General features: G+C 46.1%; 1 protein-coding gene across 1 annotated transcript in view; it reads left to right on the top strand.

Moving 5' to 3' along the window:
* Nucleotides 1–22,910, top strand: part of LOC142566631 (luciferin 4-monooxygenase-like) — a 53,960-nt gene extending 31,050 nt beyond the window's left edge. The window contains exons 3-5 of the mRNA XM_075677467.1: nucleotides 818–962; nucleotides 19,186–19,436; nucleotides 22,902–22,910. Coding sequence (XP_075533582.1) covers nucleotides 818–962; nucleotides 19,186–19,436; nucleotides 22,902–22,910 — 405 coding nt within the window. The remainder of the gene's footprint in view (nucleotides 1–817; nucleotides 963–19,185; nucleotides 19,437–22,901) is intronic.
* The last annotated feature ends 383 nt before the right edge of the window (nucleotides 22,911–23,293 follow it).

Raw genomic sequence — 23,293 nt, 5'->3', positions numbered from 1 at the left:
GCTCCTTTAGAACTAGCAGTATAATTGGCTGCCAAGACTTGCACTGTGCTGCATATTACCCCATAATATGACTTAGCGTGGCGTAGGCACGATGAACACGATCTCACTTTCGGAAATTTCGCGATTATATAGGGCAAGTTATTGATGCCGGCACAGTTTAGGCCAATCGCATAAAATCGCATAAGAAGTCTGATTTGTTTTTGCCAAAGAACGGTATCAGTGATCAAAAGAGAAGCACCGCTGACGTATTGTTTTGCTTTGCCCAGGGAACATATTTAATAAAACCACACTCGAATAGGCCTTGAAGAATTGCATCTTACGAAATGACTAGATAATGCAAAGCTCACTAAATTATTTTAATGATCTCGCCAGAAAAGAAACGTGTGACGTGCGCTCTGCGCGTTCAAAAATACGGCAGATATTTCTACCATTCCTAACAAAAATATATGTTTTGCAGTGTGTGAATAGCGCCTGCAGTTCGCACTTCATTGTTTGCAATGTATCGAATAATGCTTCAGTCAATGGCCGAAGCATCTCTAGCTTGTCTACAAATATACATAATGCGCCGTGTCATCCTTTTAATGCAACATACATGAAGTCCCACAAGTTGTAAAAAGGAACCATATTTAATTTTGCTGAAAATTATGAATGATGAAATATTGCGTGGCCCTGCAGTTCTGTATTTGATGTTGCAATTTAAACTTGGCGAACGGCTATTCATGAACAAGAATGCTAATGTATACTCTCTTTGCTGCTGTTTAACCTGTTCTTCTTAACTATGAAACATCAAAGTGTTTGTTCCATGCCTGCCTCCAAGGTTGTGGACGTGATTACGAAGAAAGCGCTTGGTCCCAACGAATGCGGCGAGATCTGCATGAGGGGACCGACGTTGTTTAAGGGCTACCTGGACATGCCTGATGCCACCGCAGAGGCTTTCGACGCTAGCGGCTTTTTTCTTACAGGTAGGCATGAAATGATCACATTTTGACAATAATTATATGGATTTCGTCATCACTTCTGGCTTATTTCTTTATTTTGGTGCCTTACTGCTCTGATAATTTTTACTTCCTTTTTGATTTGACGCATCAATGAACAGTCGCAAGCATTTACTCTAACCTCGGCTGCTTGATAGAGCTTGTTTTTAATGATATCCAGCTCAATACATTTTTAAAGCAGATTTTCGGCTAAAATTCCTCGCAACAGTATTAACCATAAATTGCAATTGTTAATGTTAAGCACATGTATATTTTTATTTAGACATCACAGGATAGTGGTGAATTTTTTCTAGCTTCAATCCAGAAGCGAGCATAATACATATAGAGCAATGTAATATCCTTTTATGGGGTGAATCCGGAATTTCCAGACGGACAAAAAGGCTTAGCTGCCCATGCGAACGCTCCCAGCCAAGATCGTTTTCGTTCACCGCTGTGAAAGTTCCAATTGATTTTGTATTAAGCAACAAAATAATTTTTTTTCAAAGACTGCAACTCTCGGCTATTGCGGTGGCAAGTGCATTGTGCCACTAGTGTGTTTCAGTCTGCACACAGGACGCGCTCCTTGAGAGCCTGCGGACAAATAAACATTGCTTATGCCTTGTTCTTCAGCGTATATGTTATCAACCAGCCGTCTACGCATGCTTCTACTTGCTATGCTTTGAATCATGCACTGAAATTGCCTGATACCATGTGATCATCAGTAGCTGATGAAAGCAAGCCTTAGGCTAGGGCCCACATTTCTACGAGAGGACTTGGCTTCGCCCGAGCGTGTCTTGGTGAAACATTGGGATCTCTTGTTCGCCCACGGCTGGATCACTGATTCTCCATGCTCTTGTGAATATTTTGTGGTGTCCTGATACCATCTCGGATTCCAACGGTCTGATTCTACAAAGCCTCATTTAACAATATATTGTACCATCTCATTCTATGCGCGGTACTCTGTTCTTGAGACTAGCCTGCCATTTACTTTTGTGACTCTTCTAAACTAGTGCTACTACGTGTGCCCGGTTAATGAAAAATCCCTCATAAAGCATCCTACATGAATATCATGTGCCATCGTCCCCCAAGCTCGAGGTATTCACAGCGATGCCTGCCGCCATATTAGACGTAATAAGACACATTGCATTTTGTTTTAGGCTATACAATATGGCGATGTGTGTTGGAAACTTACAACACATAAACTGTCTTACACTTTACCGCTACATGTGAACCACCTATGGAATCATATTTGTTTTGTGCAACTAAAAACGGCAAGTATTTTCGTTGGTTCAATTGTGCAAATTTCTTTGTTGAACATACATTACTTTCTTTTCCGTATTCAACTTGGGCATGCGGTTTCGCCGAGATTCTTCTTCTGAGGTCTCTGTTACGTTTACTTTGTCTCCTGTGAGGCGGACACTACAACAGCTGCCCTGTGAGGCACGCCGTGCAGTTTCTCAACGTATCAAAGGCGTTAGGAGCATCCGGATCCCTATTACGTAAATCTATTCCAACGTGTTTCTATTGCATTTTAGTCATCCCTCCCCGATTGTGTAAATTTATTCCCGACGCCTACTTCCCCTGTCGGTCACGCGACTTCGCGAAAACTGCGAAAACTCCCCATCTGAAATGATGTCTGTGCACTGATTATGCACAACTTGGCCGTACAAATAAACAAAAAGTTATTCCGATTCTACGCGTTTTTTGTGGTTAGACCGCCGCTATTAGCTAAACATTCTTTGGCCCGAGCCCTCTTCGCCTGTCTGTCACACTAAGTCACTAAACCGCGAAACTCACTACATCGATGTGACGTGTACAGGCGCCCAAATCTTTAACTGGCGTGCGCGAGCGGCGACTTTTCCGTGCGTCAGCGCCGTATGACGGGGCGCGGCTGCAAAGAGTCTGAGGCTAAGTGCATACGGACAAAGCGCGCTCAGCTGGGCCCATCGTCTGTTAAGCTGTTTCCAGCCTCGCCCGGTCATACGGCGCTGACGCACGGAAAAGTCGCCGCTCGCGCACGCCAGTTAAAGATTTGGGCGCCTGTACAACTAAAGATGGAATAACAGGATGAAATAAAATGGTTTAATTTTTCAGTACAGTCAAAGGAATAGAAGACGGCAACACGCCGATCCTTCTGGCACTGCCACTTGGATCTGCCGGCGACATTCGATTTCTTCGCGTAAAATACAAATTTTCGATTGGCCGTGTTCGAAGCTCGGTTTAGCGGAGGTAACTAATACACGTTTTGATAGGTAGAGAACTGAGAGTCGACTGGCTTTGTTCAGAAGTTCAGGTTTGCTGAGTGGCTGTGCTGGCGCCCCCGTCGGGCGAGCAGGGGTCGTGCCTCTCCCCACGTCGAGGCACGACAAACGAAGCCAACTGGCTTTCCACGGGGCGGGGACAATGTATAGACGGACGGTAGCTACAAGCCGCTCCCCCCCCCCCTAGTATGCCGGAGGCTTAGGTATGAATTGCGGAGGGAACGGAGAGCATATGCTCAAGATAGGTTAGTTTCACGCGGTCGCAGGACACTGCCCCTTCTTAGCCACGAACGTCAGTTTTCAAGGTTTTTTCTGAACGCGAAATTACACAAAAGTGGCCCTCATACCAAAGAGTCAATGGTGGCTTGGATAGACTCGCGCCCCAGAAACACGTGCCTGGCTGTGTTCATTGTCGGGGAACTAATCACAGGCTGCCCGCAGGCAATACGGTAGGGTTTAGGTTGAAGCTGGTCGAGCCATGAATGTATCCGCTCTAAGTGCTGCGCAGCCGCAGCCGCAGCCCAGGGTGCCTTGCTGGGTGCCGAAAAACTGGCCTAGAACGCGGTTCCTGATCCATAGAGAATCTCGGCTGTGCTGACTCCGAGGTCATCATTTATTGTCGCTCGCAGCCCCAGTAATACTCGAGGTAGCCCTCCCACCCACCCTGTGCTGTATGTCGAGCGTGGCGTCCAATGACACCTTCACTTGTCGGTGGAATCGCTAGACTATGCCTTTCCTCTGTGCAGTGTAAGCCATGGTGTTATGAATTGCGCGCGACAAGCACTCTCCCCAGGGCAGAATAAAAGCGAGCTTTGTAATTATCCGCCTCGGTCAGTAGTTATTCCCAAAGGGCAACCGTACCATGACACGCACGTAGGAACAAATGCTTCCGCCACTGTTTCGGCCGATGTCTTAGAGAGGCGTCACCACAGGCCACGTTGAGTGCTAGTCGACACACGTGAGGAGGTACCACAATATTCTCAGGGCAGAAGAGGCCCCACCAAGTCTAATCGCAAGTGATCTAAACGACTATGTGGTTGTCGAAATGGCTGCACCGCTGAACACGTGTGCCGAGTCACTTTCAAAGCGTCACAAGTTTGGCAGCTTCTTGCGCAGCTTCGAACATCTTTGTTGCTCCCAGACGAAGCGGCCTATCATAAGCCGCTGTGTCGTTCTCATGTCGGGATGGCTTAGGCTGTGGAGTGAATCGAATATTGGCCGCCGAAACTTATGGGGCACGAACGGCCGAGGAGCTGCCTGCAATGTGTCGCACGTAACCAATGTTGTTGGGTAGGGAAGCAGCACCTCCACAAGCTGGAACTACGAGCCTTTTTCCCGCAATTGGCACAGCTCGGGGTCGTATTGCTAAGCGAAGGCTAGAGCTTGAAAATCCACAGAGCCAGCAGGCACAGCGCCCATCTGTCACAGTGCGTCAGCTGCCTGATTTTCTACAGATGTCTCTAGAAAATTCGGATATAAAGGAGAGTCACCGAAGGTCACGTCCTGATTTCGAAGAACTGTTGTTCTTCAAAATGAAGGTTGATGGCTTCCGGTTGGTCAGAATGTAAAAGCCTTCAAGAAGAAAACATAGACGCCTGCAGCGCAATAAATGGCCAAGATCACCCTCCTGAAGGTGATTTAGTCAAGATCTGTAGGCTTGAGGCATTTTGAGAAGCCCAGCGGCCTCCAGTCTATATAATCCCGCTGCGGCAGTACTGCACCCAGTGCCGTAGTCGACGCGCCTACCATAAGGCGAGTTGGTGCGTCGGGCAACGGATGAATAAGCAACACTGCTGCCTCCAACCACGTTTTCGCATCCTCGAAGGACTGTTTGTGCACCTAGGAGCAGTGGAAGGTAAACGGTTTCAATTTTATTACTTTTTCTTTAGTCGCGACGCAGCAGATAGATAAGCGGCTGATGAATTTGCGCACAAGATGGTATGAAGTGGCCGGGGAGAATTTATAAGGCAAAGGAATTCGCGGAACTTTCAGAAGGAGGTTGGAGAGGAGAAATCCTCGATTGCCGGCATTCGTGTTTCCAGTGGCTTGATTTGTTGGACTGAAATGCGATGGCCGAGGAAATAACAAAAATGCATTTCTGGGGCACTAGGAAAAGGGCGCGTTCATCCAGTCGCTCAAATAGAAGGCGAAGGTGCTTTTCTGCTCTTCGTCTGTGCGAATTGCAACGAGAATGTCGTCCAGGTAGAAAAAAATGAACGGGAGTCCGCGCTAACCTGGTCCAAGAACCTTTGAGAAGTTTGCTCCGCATTCTTCAGACCGTAAGGCATACGTAGGAACTCAAATAGGCCGAACTGAATAGTGATTGCTGTCTTCGGAATGTCCATGGGTTCATCAGGACTTGGTGGTACGGGCTCATCAAATCGATCTTACGGTATATGTTGGTTCCTGCGAGACGAGCGACGATGTCATGTATGTGAGGAAGGGGATATTGATTCGGAGTAGTAACAGCATTCAGAGCTCTGTAATCGCAACAAGGCCGCCAGTCCCCACTGTCCTGCTTTTAGACCAGATGGAGAGATGGTGACCATTTGCTGAAGGAAGGAGGAATAACGCCGAGCTGAAGCATATGTTCGAACTCACGGCGGGAGACTTCCAACCTCCGTCCAGCCAGCCTCCGTGACCGCGCTGTGATAGATGGGCGAGTGGTGGTGATATGATGCGCCACCCTGTGTTTCATGGGCAGGCGCTGTCGGGGCTTCTTCAGTTGCGGATACTCAGCAAGTATCTTGTCGTTCGGTGAGACCGACCGAAACGTACGGATGCCAGATGAGGTGGGGTTGGACAGCAGGCAAAGTACATCGGGGGATGGGACGTTATCCTTTAGGCGCCAATCTCGAATACTCGCATCTAGGTTGAAATGGTTCAGTCTTTTTTCAACTACCGTCCATGCGTGACGCTCCCTGTTTAGCTCATTTTTGAGCTGTTCCACCTGTTTGACAAACTCATCCTGGAAGGCCTCCATTTTCTGCAGCCTAGTAACGACATCACAGTGTCTGCCGGTTGACTCGATTCTCTCTCCGGTCTCATCCGTGCGCTCATCTGCCTTGAGGGACCCCCCGCGCACTGCCTGCTTAACCCGGCTTTCTTGCCATGTATTGCAAGGCTTGTCTGATGCAAACACTATAATAATATAATAATGAAGAGCACGTGCCTTTTAGCCAAAACCGATACGCACAGGATCCGAATGCTCAACATGTCGCAAAGCGACTCTCACCACTTTTTCAAAAGTAATCAACGCTGTGGAGACCCAAGATATGACACGCTCTCGTACGCGCTCAAACTCGCGCCCACGCTCTCACTTTCCTACCGAAACACGCAAAGTAAAACCCACTAATAGCTATTAGTCACAACTATTAGTCAACTATTAGTTGTCTATTAGTAGTCAACACAACTATTACTTGTCTCGATTGTTACTAATACCTATTAGTTTCTCTAATAACTCAACGTCCCTCCCGGCTGCCCGTGTTGAAGCCCGTGGCGCGAAAGGGCGCTCTAACCATCCTGCAAAACCAAATGTACACGAAACGCATCAGCGCACACGAAATACGACAGACAAAAGAAAGCAAAAAAGAAAACCGCGCAATTACTATTTAAAAGCAAAAAAGCGGCAAATCAAAAATAGAAGCAAGCTCAAAGCATGCACAAAAACTCATGATTTCGTCGCCGCCACTGAGCCCCGAAAAGCAAGTCCATTCGCCACAAAATCTCAAGAAATGCCCTTTGCTTTGCTTTTTGAGCGCCGTCTGGTGGGAGACCCACCGCAACGACATCGGCTCACCAGCGCAACACGTCACCGCACCATCTAGGTTCGAGTATTCAAAGCTGATAGGCTCGCCATTTATTTAATTATAGTCAAAGCAGCATTTTTATAGGTAGACAATTTTAGAATAGAGCTTGTTGCCTTACGTATGCTCCTTCGATGCATTCAGTTTAACATATGAAAACGCAAACGTAAAGAAAACGTTCAAAGACATGGAACCGTCTGGTGCTTCGTGGCAGACGTATCCAAGCCGAAACATTTTAGTAGTAACTATTCTCTTGTTGCTATGTAGACAGGTCTCGTCAATCCTTTGGGCGCCGGAATTGCTGGACGATCTCAGAAATTGGACCCCCTATGCGCTGATATATAGCGTTTCAGGTGAATTAAGAGGAATCGAAAGCTCATTTCAATAGTTACTGGCGATCAATGAGAGTGCGAGCGCTCATATGACGAGAATTTGCGGTGAGGCGAGAGCGATCGCTGTTGCCACCTTCGACAGCGCTATTTCTTAGCGTCAGTTCATTGCGACCGGCTAGCACTTCCCGCTAAATTCCGAAAATAGACAATTTTATCACAGAGACCCGTTGCAAACACAAAGTGTCTGCAAGTAAACATAAACGCATTACGTACACAAAGAAACAGCGTCGTCTTCACTGCGCATGATCTGAACGTGATAGGCTTTCTGTCGTTTACATGCCCTATGATAATGTATATTATTCGGCGAAGCGGCACCCATGGCTCCCGCTTCAGCGTGATATCTCGCCATTGCTACGCTCTCGCTCTCGTTGACCAACAGTAACTATTGAAATAATCTTTCGCTTCCTCTCAACTCAACGTGAGTTATAAGTGCATAGCGCGTTCAATTTCTGAGATCGTCCGACGATTCCTTCGTCCCTATGCCTAAACAAGACGTTCCGCATAGCAACAACAAGACGGCTGCTAACGGCTTGCCTTGGCATGGATACATTTGGCACAAGGCACTAGACGGCGCTCTATCTTGTGACGTTCTGAGGGTAGCAATGCAGGCAATCAAATTAAAGCTTCCAGCATGGGCAGAGAATAATGATATTTTGGGAGAACTTCAGAATGGCTTCAGAATAGGTAGGCGTTTAGATGATAACTTATTTGTTCTTAGTGTAGTGAAATATCAAAAGTTAAAAGCAGACCGTTATATGTTGCCTTTTTAGACATTAGAGGAGCCTATCACAACGTAGACCGCCACATTTTGTGGAATATTCTGGAAGGGGAAGGCTTAGGTGACGATTGTCAACAGCTTTTGAGAGAGATTTACCTAGAAAATACCGTTTGCGTTGAATGGGAAGGAATGAGGAGGGAGGAGAGAGTTCATATCAACAAGAACATATCAACATATCAACATATCAACAACACAAGAGCCAGAGATGCTCTTGGCAGAAGAAGAAAAAGCCCCAGAAACACAACTGTATTCTTCTGTTCTTAAACGTGGCAAGCAGTCACAGACAAAGAAACAGAAATTACCGGAACCTCTGCATCATTCGGATGATGACCATGATGACATTGACGCTCGGATAGACGCACTGGCCAGAGAGATTGAGCGACTACGCAAACATAAAGAATTGGTAATTCTGCGTCGTAATAAAATAGGACCAACACGTGACGCATCAAACACTGCGAACGCCACCGTTACGCCTGAATCCCGTCCGGCACAACAGGTCAACCGAGCTGTTTGGTTTTAGGTCAACTTGCTCAACTAACGTTGCTCATTCAGAATTGCCTGCATCATGCTAATTCTCTGCAGCAGCTGTCACAGGATGGAATTCTACGGTGGAATTGTCGGGGCCTAAACTCCAAGTTAGGAGAAATGAAAACCAAGCTTCAATACAATAAGCTACATGTATGGGCACTGCTTATTCAAGATCATAATAAGCTATGCTCCCTGTCCAATTTTAATGGGTATCATAACCCATCTATTAGAGAGAGACGTGCTACTGCAATGGCTTCAGCTCCGGGAAAAGCTGCAGTTTATATATCATCGCATATTGCTCACACAGTGATTGATCTGGAGCCATGGTGTAGTGGTAATTAAGAAGTTGTCGGGGTCCTGACACGACAAGTGAAGACTCCTGTCATTCTAGTGTCATTCTACGCCAGACCGCAGCGCACACGTTTGAACTTGGGGTGGATAGCCCATACCTACGTCTATGTACCCATAGTCTACGTACCTGGGAATTTCTATTCTCGTGGGTAGAGACTTCAATGCCCCACATACAGAATGGGGGTACAAGTACAACTCCCGAAGAGGATACCAAGTTAAAAACATCATGAGCGATGCCACTTCTACACTGCTGAACCATCACGCTGTGGTTACCTGTGCTGTACCCGCAGTATCTAGAACAAACGCTCCAGACCTCACGTGGTGGTTGGGTCCTGGAATGCCGCAGTGTAGGGTGGAACCAGATACATGGGGCAGTATGGTATGGTATGAAGAACTTTATTTAGGTCCTGAGGGATCAGTCTGGGACTGATGCGGGCCGGTCCCACGTCGGTACAGAGAGGCCGAGCCCCTCTGCCATCACACGGGCCCTCTGGACAGCCCTGAGTTGGTCCGCCAGCACTTCACTGTGCAGCATTCGCTGCCACCACTGTTCACCTCGAGAACCATCACCGGCCAACGCCAAGCAGCCAGCACTTCACTGTGCAGCATTCGCTGCCACCACTGTTCACCTCGAGAACCATCACCGGCCAACGCCAAGCAGCGCCACAGCATGTGTTGTAAATCGAGCAAACCCCCACACTTACTACAATAGACTGAAACCCCGCAGTCCGGATTAATTTTATTCATGATGACCGGGTTAGGGTAGGTCCGTGTCTGCAGAAGCCTTAATGTAACCGCCTGCGGCCTACTTAATTTAGGATGTGGCAACGGGAATGCCCTGCGCCCTAAGTAATAGTGCTTGGTGATTTCGTTGTAGGTTAACAGTTGGTCCCTGTACTCAGGAGCGGGAGATCCAGCCCCTTCAGGGAGTACACGGCACACTAATCCTCGTGCCTCCCTGTGCGCCACCTCGTTGAGGTTACGCGGGGCTCCCTCCACTGTCCCCATGTGCGCCGGGAACCAAGTAACGGTACGCGAAGTGATATCCCTACCCTGTTGCAGTCTGTTAGCCGGTTCCGCAACAAGTCCTCTCGAGAAGGCTGTAATCGCAGATTGCGAGTCGCTAAACACCAAAACTCTTCTAGAATCAATTAGTGCTAGAGCAATAGCCACCTGTTCAGCAACCCCCGGGTCTTTGGTATAAATGGAAGCAGCATTTCTAACGCTCCCTTTGCCATCTACTACCACCACCGAATAAGCATTTTTACCATTAATCCATGCGGCGTCAACAAATGCAGACTCCTCCTCCTGATCCTTTGCCTCTCGCAACAAAGCCCTAGCTCTCGCGACCCGCCTCCCTACATCGTGCACGGGGTGCACATTCCGCGGAAATGGACGAACCATGATATTTGCCCTAAGGTTCACGTTCAACTCGTGTAGGGGCGCCCTATCGTGCGACACAGCCACCGATTCTTCAATTGACTGTAATATATACCTACCCGCTGGTGTACCTAGCAACCGCGCCCTCTGTGCGGTACGTTGAGCCTCAGCAATTTCATCTAAAGTATTATGCAAAACCAGTCGTAACAACATATCGTTTGACGTAGTCATAGGCAGACCAAGCGCAGCCTTGATGGCTTTTCTGATTAATGCTTCCAATTTATTTTTCTCCCCCCTATTCCAATTTAGCATAGCTGCCACATACGAGAAATGACACATAATAAATGCGTGAACTAAGCGCATCGCACCTTCTTCTCCTAAACCCCTATGCCTATTAGAGATCCTTCTTATAAGTCTTATGGCCTCCTCCGTTTTCTTGATAATACACTGAATGGTTCTAATGTTCGAACCGTTCGCTTCAAGTACAAAACCCAGGACCCTGATTGCTTCAACTTTGGGTATCACCGACCCTTCCCTAGTATGAATTCTAATGCAAGGCTCAACTTCCGGTACCCAACCCCTCGGCCTACGACCTAGCTTCTTAGATTTGTAGATCAACAACTCCGACTTTTTGGTGGAGCACTTGAGCCCCATGAGACCCAGGTACTCCTCCGTAAGCGTTACCACCTGCTGCAGCCTAGCCTCAAGCTCTCCATCACTACCACCGACACTCCATATAGTAATGTCATCCGCGTAGATAGAATAGCCAATATCCTGGACAGTGTCCAGTCTATTAGCCAACTTCGACATCGCCAGATTGAATAACATAGGCGAGAGTACGGATCCCTGCGGAGTACCACAGCAACCCAATTTAACGACTTCCGATTTTATCTCCCCAAACCTGAGACATGTCTTTCTATCCGTAAGGAAAGCCTTGACAAAATTGAAAAGCCGCTGCCCCATATTCAAGTCCGATAGCACCCGTAGAATGAAAGAATGTCGGATTTTATCGAAAGCTTTTTCCACATCAAGTCCAATTAGTGCCTTAGTATCCCTTGTTCGCCGGTCAAGGATCTGATGCTTAATCCTGATCATAGCATCCTGAGTCGAGAGGCCGGGCCGAAATCCTATCATCGAATGCGGAAAGACCCCATTGCCCTCAACATAACGCGTTAGCCTATTTAAAATGGCATGCTCAGCGACTTTTCCCAAACACGACGTCAGGGAAATGGGTCTGAGATTTTCAAGCCCTATGGCCTTGCCCGGTTTGGGTATCAGAACAGTAGTTGCCAGTTTCCACTCTTCCGGGAAAGAGCCGTCCTTCCATAGGCATGGGGCAGTGATCATATGCCAATAATGATTGGTTTGCACAGAACGTGCATAAAGAAAATTCGTCGACGAGTAACAGTCACGCATTGGGATAAGTTTCGGGAATCATCGATTCATAAAGTACCCTCAGAGCCCCCAGAAATTCTTCCCGCTTTGCAAGAACTGCTACGGAGGAACACCACTGTAACCACAGTTGACGAGGAACAACCTCAACCGGACCTCACCCTTTTGCAACTTTGGGCAAAGAGACGTCAGGCAGAATTGCATGCGTCGAGGAATCCCGATGCACCCGGTAGCCGTGCACGTGCTTACCATATAGTGGCGAAGGCGCGTCAGCACGAAAAGCAACTTTCTCGACGACGATGGTATGGGTGGTGCGAGAATCTTGGATCGGGCATTGGAAACAGAGCACTTTGGCGTATGTTCCCGTCAATGGAATACGGTCATAAGCAACCTGACCCTGCAGCGAGCGTTAGGTTAGCGATGCAGAGTTCGCCACATCAATTTGCAGAACACGCTGCTAGAGCGTTTTTCCCGAAATACGATCAAGCGTCACCTATAAACTGCCCCCAAATTGATGAGTCTGACACAACCTCCAAATCCGAAATATCCAGCCCTTTTAGTATGGCCGAACTAATAGCGGCGATTGAAACTTCGAAGCAACGAACAACACCTGGTCCAGATGGTATTCCTTATGAGGTTTTCAAGAACATGGAAGGAGCAGCTCTCGACGCACTTCTTCAGGCTATTAATAAGGTATGGGAGACTGGAAACATTCCACCTGATTGGAAGCATTCAATTGTTGTCGCGATTCCGAAACCAGGAAAGTCTCCAAATAGCCTGCAGTCTTTACTCCCAATTTCACTAACTTCAACTGTCTGCAAGCTCGCTGAAAAGATGCTGGCCACACGAGTTTCCTGGTGGCTTGAACGCCACGATAAATATCACCTGGCTCAAATTGGATTCTGTTCTTACTTGGGAACTGAAGACGGACTTTCTATCTTATCAGACGATGTTTTACCGGTTTCTCCACACAGTCACGCTGTGCGCACGGTAGTAGCAACAGACATAACGAAAGCTTATGACAATATAGACCATGAAATCATTATATCCAACCTCATCGATCTGGGATTTCCACCGCAGGTGATAAGATTCATCTACTCATTCCTTCAGAATCACACATTTGCGATTAGAGTAGATGGAAGGAAAGAAGGATACTTCACATTGAACAGAGGAGTCCCACAAGGTTCGGTTTTGGCTCCTCTTCTCTTCAACGTTACTCTAATACCTCTAGCCTGGCAACTACATCGGATTGCAGATGTGAGGTTCTTAATCTATGCAGATGACGTCACTTCGTGGTCCGTGCATAAAGATATATCTAAAAAAACTCAACAGCTTCAAGAAGCCCTTGATGTGCTAAACAACTACGCTCGGAAAGCAGGGTTGGACATTTCCGCCCAAAAATCAAGCTATGTTGCGGTGACCAACAAGAAAGGACGCACAAGAATCACGCAGCACCCCTTTACATTTAGACTCGGCGCAGTGACAATCCCTGAGGCTTCTGAGGTCCGCATACTGGGTCTCAATATTCACCACTCCGGCAGTGGTGCACACTGGCTCCGTAAAACCAGACAGAGTTCGACAAAAACACTTCACCTTATTCGTCGCATTGCAGCAAAAGCAGCTGGAGCTCGTACTGACGTAGCTCGACGGTTGGTGCGTGCAGTCTTGCAGCCACGAATTTTATACCAAGCACAATTTCAACGGCTGACTTTGGCACAGCTGGCACAGTTGGAGACAATTAATCGCGATGCTATGCGCACAATCACAGCACTGCCCCGCATCACTCCGATACCAACCTTACAGGAACATGCCCAGCTCAGCACAATTGCAGAGCTAATTTTGCAACGTGAAAAAGCACGTGAAATAAAAAAGCTACTTATTCCGGCTGTCGCTGCGTTGCATGCTCATTTTCACCGCTGCTCTAGGATTGACAATCAGCCCTATCTAATGCCTCCCTGGGAATTCACCAGCATCACAACTAATAAGCCAACGAAGTTACGACGCAGCGATACAAAAGTTATTATTGACGAACACAATATCGCCGATGCATCATGCGCTAACCCCTGCAAAGTCTATACGGATGCTGCCATTCTCCCAGACGGCGGAAGGACATCATTCCTGAGTACTACGCATAATTTCATCAGCGGCCACCGGCGCTATTCATCTACGGAACCCAGCGCTCTAGTAATGGAACTTCAAGCCATCCACGACGCTGTGCAAGATGCGACATCTAAGCTGCCTACCATCAAGCAACTAGATATGTTCACAGATTCTTTAGCGGCTATTCAGGAACTCAAGAAGGTTGATAAGGCGATGGAAATCTGCGAGACAATACACACTATGAATAGTAATACAGCTACTTGCCTCAAGGTACACTGGATTCAAGGCCATTCAGCGAACCCTCACAGCATTGCTGCTGACCAGCAGGCACACTGCCCTCCTAATCCTGATCTTCCGACTATTCCCCTCCCACCTCAACCCCTTAACTCGCTCCAAGCCCGTAAAAACTTTCTCCGGCAGGACACACGCGCTCTTATCCCACCGTGTGTCTGCTCCCTCCCCCTTCACCTTACTAGGGCGGGGGAAGCTATGCTTAGGAGGCTTCGGGCCGGGGTGGCCCTTACACTGGCTGTTATCTCAAGGTGGAACTGGTCGCATTTACCACTGAGGGCTACGTGTCCATACTGCTCCGTTCCTGTGATGGATGCAGATGCATACCACCTAATATGGACATGTACTGGTTTAAAATCGGAAAGCTCGCGTCTCCTACTCCAAGCCGGCCTCCGCTACAGTGTAACAACCAGCTATGACCGCTCGATACATGACAACAGATTCCACAAAACACTGCTTCAATTCATAGACAACACAGGCCTCACAGCACACATATAATACACATATACGCATCAAAAATTATGCCTTAAGGGAAGTCTTTATCGCAATAAAAAAATATGAACAAGGGACTGAGGCAGGGGTGCCCTTTATCCCCGCTGCTGTTTAGGATGTACATGGTGAGGATGGAGAGGGTGCTACAAGGAAGTAATATCTGGTTTAATCTCTCATATAAACAGGCGGGTACAGTAATAGAGCACCAGCTCCCTGTTTTATTTTATGTGGACGACATTGTGTTGCTAGCTAACAAGCAAAGTGATTTGCAACGTCGGGCTAATATTGGTGGGTAGGAAGGCCCCAATTTAGGCTTGAAAGTTAGTGTTAGATAATCAGGTGTTATGGTATTCAATGAAAACAGTGGACAGTTGAGATGCAGGGCCAGGAAATACATCGGGTAACATAATATAAATACCTTGGTATATGGATAAACGAAGGCAATAGATATATGGAAACACAGGAAAAAAATAACAGTGAAGGGGAAGAGAAATGGCGGCCATAATGAAGCACAGAGCGATATGGGGATACAATAGGTACGAGGTCCTCCGAGGTATCTGGAAACGTGTAATGATTCTAGGACTTACTTTTGGAAATGTGGTTGTTCGCTTTAAATCAGCGGTACAATCAGGCCTCAATGGGAACCAAAGGTCAGTGGGTTGCCTCGCACTGGGCGCTCACGGAAAGGCTACAAATGAAGCTGTGCAGGGTGATATGGGCTGGACTAGTTTTGAAGTGAGGGAAGCTCGCAGTAAAATTGAGTATGAAGAACGACTGAGGAATATGGAAGAAAGTAAATGGGCTGGGAGAATGTTTAGGTATCTGTACAGGGAAAACATCGATTCACAATGGAGGAAAACAACTAGGAAGCTTACCAACAAGTATGAGGCCTGTAGGGTGCGCAACACAGCAACAAAGAAGGTCAAGCGGAAAGCCAGATAGGCTCAAATAATCTCATGGGTCGCGGCAATGGAAAAGAAACCTTCCATGAGTGACTACTTAAGATGAAAAAACGAAATCAGGAAAGAAGCAATTTGTGATAACTCAAACGAAAGCTAATCACTTTTCTAAGCGAGATTGACATGCCTTAGAACACGCACCTATAAACCGAGATATAAGACAAAAGAAGAAGCATGTGCTTGCTGCGGTAAAGCTAGGGAGACTATGGAGCATGTGTTATTAGAATGTGCAGATATCTACCCAGCGGTCGATTTAGGCACCACTGGCCATCTTGAAACCCTTGGGTTCAGCGAGAGCAGTGAAAAAAACATGTCCGCAATAGGCATTAGTAAGAGGCGTTTGGAGTATTGGTGGAAGAAAAGTAGAGAAACCACGAAAAACGGACACGTACAAAAGCAAAGTTCGAAATAGGCGATCAGAAAAAGTGGGTGTGGTAGGTCATAGTGTTTTTTTTTCGTTTTCTTATTGTTTAACCTAGGTAGGACATTAGGCAGTATAATAGGAAGATCTTGGTGGCGCAACCACTAACTCTTAATATGAGCGTACCCGTTCCAAAGGGGACGCTCATAACATCCATCCATCCATCCATCCCTCTTCCGTTTGCGTTTTGAACGTTAGACTAAAGGTATTGGGAACACGCGCACTGCAATGTCCCGCAAAGGTACCCATGTTTAACGTACGCAAGGCGACAAACGCCATTCTAAAATTAGCAGCGGAGGCGCGGTATGCGCAAAGCTGCTATAGCGTTCTGCCCGTGTGCTGTGTGCCCCACTATATTTTAGCGTTTAGCATGCTGCCACTTACGCTATGCTAAAATTGTCTAGTGAATGTGACACATTCGTCACTCGGCAAGCTTCTGTGCGAAAGCACTCACTTGCCCGGAAATTTACAGGACTGAGTAGCCTTAGCCACGCGTCAAACATTTTGTAGATGCGGCGTGACAAATTTCGCGATAATCCAAGCTTGACTTTTTATTTGAGAATCAATTGGGCAAATATTTCTTAATAAAGGCATGTCTCTAAAATTGAGCATTTGAAGCACTCCTTAGTGCCAAAAACGTGCGCACTCCTCAGGTGGGCCGAGACTTTGAAGGGTTTGGAAAGTAGTGGAGAAAGCACCAGCGTTTCATTTCTTTTCCCAGCGCTCCTTCGTCGCCTTCATCACACCTTCTTCGCATGCGCTAGAGCACGCACGCGTTCGTCCCCAATGCCAACTGCGTGTTTCCTGTCGAGATGCGCCGTTCCGCCTTGCAGGTTGCTTCGCTCGCCGCGATTGCCAGAGTGTTTGGAAATCTTCATAATTTTAAAGTGATAGCTTTCTTTGTTTCTTGCCCCCACTTAGACGTTTGTGAGTATATGTGTGTCTCTCGGGCGGTTTATATAACCTGGACGGTTACCAGGACACTTGCAGGTAAAGTTCAAGATCTCCAGTAAGCCTCTAGAGCCTGTGAGGGAGTAGATTTGCCTAGCTCAATTACTCATAAGGGACCCTGATTATGAGAAGGAAATTTAGAGAAGAATAAAATTGGGCTGGAGTGCACACGGTAGAAATTCGCATATCCTGAGTGGAAACTTACCACTATTATTGAAAAGAAAGGTGTACAATCAATACATTTTGCCGATGCTAACATATAGGGCAGAAGCTTGGAGATTGACAGTTAAGCTCGAGAATAAATTAACGACCACGCAAAGAGCGATGGAACGAAGAATGATAAGCATAACGATAAGAGACAGGAAGAGAGCGGGGTGGGATCAGCGAAGAAACGGGTGTAGCCGATATTTTAATTGACATTAAGAGAAAAAAATGGAGCTGAGCAGGCCGGGAACGTATAGATTAGTTACCCGTTGGACCATTAGGGTTACCGAATGGCTGCCAAGAGAAGGGAAGTGCAGTCGAGGACGACAGGAGACTTTGTTGTATGACCAAATTAGAAAATTCGCTCACGCAAGTTGGAATTGGCTGGCGCAGGACAGAGGTAATATATTATATATATATATATATATATATATATATATATATATATATATATATATATATATATATATATATATATATATATATATATATATATATATATACATGTATATAAACGTTTCCGATGGATGGCTTCGAACGCGGTCCCACGAGTCGAGAAGCTAGATGCTCTAACCATTTGGGCAAGAACGCTTGCCTAAAATGCAGTATCACATACATTCGCGAATTTTCTTCATGCAAGCTCTGTGACGCTTGGCAAGTCATGCAGCCACAATTTACCTATAAAAATTCAGCGCGCCTAGCTCCTAGCTGGGGATAAAGAACGAAGTTACGGGACGCCTTGTCGTCGAAATTCGCTGCTCGTCTCTCTTCGTACTGTGTCGCTATGGAGTGTTGCTACAAGGCTGATCACGTCATGCCATGCGATTAAACACGTTTTAAGGCTGAATAGAAGTTCCACTTTCTCTGGAAGCTCCACCATGGTGTCTGAAAGACGCGACCCCCAGTGAAACTGGCAGCGTGTCTCTTGTAATGCACATTTGCCCTTGCTGGCTCATGCAATCTTCGTGTACCCATCCCCACAGTGCATCGGATCTGAAATGTTTGTGTCCTTATTTGCTTGCGTTTTATTTGTTTTATCTGTCGTGTATTCTCGAAGACGAGAATTACGGAAGGGAGGGAGGGTGTGGGGGTATGGTGTAACCCGCAGAGAAGTCGGGTTTGCCCTGTTCTGGGTTGGATTGCTGGCACTGCGGCCGACGAACTCGTGAAGTTCAATGATGGATACGCTGTTTCGTATACATGACTTGTAATTTTTCTTCTGTGTTATTATGTGAAGCTCTATACCCTGCATAATGTCAAAAAAAGACATTCTGTATGGGCTTGAACAATCATAGTCGCATTGCCGTGTAACGCTGTGTGCTTGCGATAGAGTACTTTTTCATTTTTTTTAGTTGATGCAGTGGCTGCAGCTACGATTTTCTAGAGCAGAATAGGTAGTGATACTGCAAATTTCACCATCAACAAAATTCGAGCACCATATATTAACCGACAAAAGTTACAGTTATTTCGATGCGAAAAAAAACATCTGCCGAAGAAGGATCTGAAAGAAGAACTGAATACGCTGAGACATGCGCAGAAATTATGCATAAGTGCTTATCGCTTAATTTCTGATGTCCACCTGGGTTAATGACATGCTGCCTAATACATGGTACTTTTTTATAATGGCTTCGAAGAAGCGAAGCAGGATGGCTGCACTTCTACGATTACTTTGCAGAAAATAAGTTACAACTATTATTATTAACTAATAATTTTTAATAAAACCCCTGGTTAGTTAAAGTGTATTCAGTAACAAAGGACAACCTATTCAGTTAAATACACGGCAGAGTGCATGTGTTTTACTTTAAGGTGTATTCGGCAATTCATAACATCTGAGTCTTTTTGAATTATGTAGCTGTCTGTGCAAGGAAAAAAGTACAATACATATTCGATTGCTTAATGCTGCAGGAGACACAGGCTACTACACGGAAGACGGCCATATTCACGTAAGCGGCCGCATCAAGGACGTCATCAAGTGCATGGACCAGCAAGTATCGCCTGCTGAGCTCGAGGCCCTTCTCCTCTCGCACCCCGATGTTAAAGAAGCAGTGGTTGCTGGTGTGCCTCACCCAAAATTCGGCGAGGCGGCCAGGGCTTTCATTGTGCTGCGTAGTGGCCGACGCGCAGACCACGCTGTCAAGGAGAGCCTGCAGAGTTTCGTGAGCGGTGCGTGGGCAGATATGTTGATTCCGATTGTTTAAGCTGTCTTCTTTCGACATTGTCGCTGCTGTTGCTGCTGTTCTCTCGCACGCCGAGTCGGGGCCTGGTTGAGAACTTGTATAATCTGAATCATGGCGCAGGACAAGGGAAATTCGACGTAAGAAAGCGTGCCTATTTTGGGTCCATTAGACCTTTCAAGCAAGACCTGAGAGCTCCTTGGGCGTTGACACAAACCCTTCTGTACAGGTATAATAGCGCGTAACCCCTCGCCCTCTCGCAAAGGCATTGCAGAAGCTGCAGTCATTCCCTGTGTACTCACGTGTAACAGTCCGGCGATGGATCGAACCTCAGCTGAACCTCAACAAAACTGAATTGCTACATTTCCGCCATCTTAGAACCGAACCCGAACCGGAAGCTATTGAAAGAACCGTACTGAACGCGTGTAACAAATGGGTCAGAAGGCACTATGGGCGCTATCCTATCTAAGCGTTTGAAGGAAACGTCAGAGGTCAATGTTTGACAAAGACTCAGGCCTCCCGCAGTTTGGAAACAATTTACATACTACAGTGAATACGCAAATACCATAACTTCAACACAGTCGTGACAGTGGTTAAGTTAACTTTTGTGCAACAAAGGCTGCCCCTTATGTCAAGAAAAATGTGGGTGTTTTACATGTGGTAGCGCATTTCCCTCCACCAAAGGGACCGTAAAGATTTTGTTCCACTTTCTGTTCACTGTTATGCTTTACACGGGTGCCTAAGCTCCAGTTGTAATGCAACTTCTCAAGAGATAATTATAGCGTTCAAACTCCTGACGTTCTTTCCCCTGCCGCTCTGCGTCACGTGTGACGCGGCAACACTTTCCCTGATAGTGACGGTGAAAGAGATCCGGAAGAAAAGCTCATGGTTGAATCAGCATACTACATGCGTGATAAACAAGTAACCATTTTTATTTAGACCTCCAACGAATTCTGAATGTGGTACAAGTTTGTTCTACTTGCTACAGGTACTCAAAGTGTTACCCTTTTATTGCGGTAGGTGGATGCAACTGAACACACAATTGGAGAAACGCAGCCTCGGTAGCTGCTTTCTGGGTGAAGGGCCCATTGCCTCAATATAACTGATCAATATTATCTTTACAGCAAGCTGCCAAATTGAGCAAAATTGCATAAGGCAATAGGCGTGTTAATTCGAATAGTTATGCAATAGTTATGTGAAAGCTTCTTTCAACCCTTTCAAATAAGGGGACTTGCATGGGAGCGTCGTTAAAATTTGACTGCAGACTATACAGAAGACCTTTTGTAAGGCCAACTCCGGTCACACGATCATTTATTGTTGCCACATCCTAATACACAAATCCCCCATTGGCCCTTCAACGTAGGTGCAAGGCAGCTTACAGGTGCAACTATTTGTCTATTTATTTATTTGGAGCCTAATGTCCATCCTGATAGGGATTATTGCAGGAAGCAGATACACATAAGCAATACATGCGTAGAAACATGAACAATACACGCGCTAGTATATATTCAACTTTGTCATATACCATTGAAGTTACATAGTATAGCTACGAACGCAAGAGATACATATACGAAGAAAAAATACAAAACACAAATCAAGGTAAGCTACAAGGATAAACATGACAGTGAAAGTAGTTCGTCATATTATTAACAGAACGAGAAAAAGCAAATTTATTGCAGTGTTCGAAGGTGCGTGTCGTACAAACGCCAGAAGTTATCTAATGGCGAGGTACCTTTAGGAACCCAGGTAATGTGTTCATTTGTATAATTGCTAATGGAAATAATGAGCATCTGAAACAATCGGTGTTAAAGTGACAGTATTTTAGTGTTTGAGGACGTTTATGCCGAGTGCGTCTAGTTTCAGGTTTACTGAAGTAAGTGGTGCTGTCCACATCAAATAGGTTGTTCAACAGTTGTTAGATCATTTCTGGTCGTGCGATTTTAGCATGGTTTGCAGCGTGAGTAGTCCTACTCAGTTACATAGTTCTGATGGTGAATCGGTAAACTTGTACCTGTTAAAGATGAACGTTCTTGCTGTCCCTTAAATTCCCTCTAGTATTTTGATCAATGCCTTACTAAAGGAAACCAGACAAAATTAGCATATTTAAGGACAGGTTTAACGAATATATTATAAGTTAACAATTATACAACTTGTGTAGCTGCTCGGAAGCACCTTCTGAGAAAGAACATCCATTTTATTGCAGTAGGTATCACGTAATTCGCATTAGTGTACCACCTGAAGTCGTCTATTATTATCAACCCTAGGTATTTACCTTTATGAACGGTCATCATTGGATGTTATTAATTGTGTACGATAATTCCGATAGAAGTTCCTTCCTAGTTACATACCAATTTATCACCGCTAAGGCTCATCTGCCAGTTGCTAAACCATTTAGACACTAGTTATAATGCATTATTTAAAGTTTGATGGTCTTCAGGTGAGCTAATTTCGCAATATAAAATATAATTCTAAGCAAAAAATCCCGATGTTGACATCGATATTACATGCTAGATAGTTAATAAGAGTTGGGAATAAGACAGGAGCTAGCTCAATGCCATGCGGTACACATCAAGTTACTTTGACTCTACTAGAGCTATCATGATTTACTTCTGCATACAGAATCCCGGTCACGGCGACCGCAATTCGATGGGGGCGAAATGGGAAAACACCCGTGTACTTAGATTGAGGTGCACGTTAAAGAACCCCAGGTGGTCGAAATTTCCGGAGTCCTCCATTACGGCGTGCCTCATAATCAGAAAGTGGTTTTGACACGTGAAACCCACAATTTTAACGCGATAGCGTTAAGGAGCTCGTGTCGCAGAAAAGCCGGTGTCGTCGGCGTCGGTGTCGGTGTCGGCGTCCGCGGCGTTGGCCGTGAGCGATAAATCACGGCAGGCACTTCATAAATAAAAAGCAACTTCCAAGATGGGCTGGGTGGGAATCGAACCAGGGTCTCCGGAGTGTGAGACGGAGACGTTACCACTGAGCCACGAGTTCGATGCTTCAAAGCGGTACAAAAGCGCCTCTAGTGAACGCGGTGTTGCCTTAGAAACTAGCTGTTTCTAAGGCTGAGGCGTGCGTCGCTTGCTCAGGCACACATTTCGTTGTCGCGCCGAACGCTGCGTTGCTCGACGCTCACCGCGTCCGATGCGGGGCGCGTAGTCGCTGCGCCGTAGCCCATTGTCTTACACCCCTTGGCGGGTCGACGGGAACGCTGTCGCGTTCCACTCTTGAAGGCGAAGCTTAAGCGTCCTCCAATTTTTTTTTACTTCTACGTGTTGCTTTTGCTCTGATATTTAATTATTATTCCAGTCAGTAATGACGCATTTGCCGAAAGTTGGTTCATGCTTCCTTATGAAGCTTGAATCAGTGCCTTAGAAGTTTATAAACGTGCAATAAAATAGCTTATTGTTACAATTTTAACTCTTGCTTTTGTGTCTTTTATAGCTGAACTGAGAGCGTTTCTGGCAATCTATTTAGAAGTAATTTTCAATGATCCACTTATGCGCTTGACGTAGCGTTGGCGTATATTATGTCGCGATTTATCCTCAGATTGTGTTTAAAGGTTTTTTTTCTTCAGCGGAAAGAAATTACCAACGCAGAAAAACATAATTCTTTTGAATTTCTGTCACAATACCTCCAACTCCGTGCTGGTGTCGTTGGAAAGCTGTTCGAACATGGAAAAATTCCTACAATAGTTTATCAGGTATACTTGTACCATTTGTATTTTTGAAGCTTAGCAAGGTGATAAGAGGCCTCTGCGTAATTGGAATGTCGTTGGCTGAAAGGCTACATATGGTTACGAAATTATCTGTATCTCCATAGGTACATCCTCGCTT

This window comes from Dermacentor variabilis, unplaced genomic scaffold, assembly GCF_050947875.1.
Source record: "Dermacentor variabilis isolate Ectoservices unplaced genomic scaffold, ASM5094787v1 scaffold_13, whole genome shotgun sequence".
Taxonomy (NCBI): Eukaryota; Metazoa; Arthropoda; class Arachnida; order Ixodida; family Ixodidae; genus Dermacentor; species Dermacentor variabilis.
This window is presented reverse-complemented; position numbering and strand designations above follow the sequence as displayed.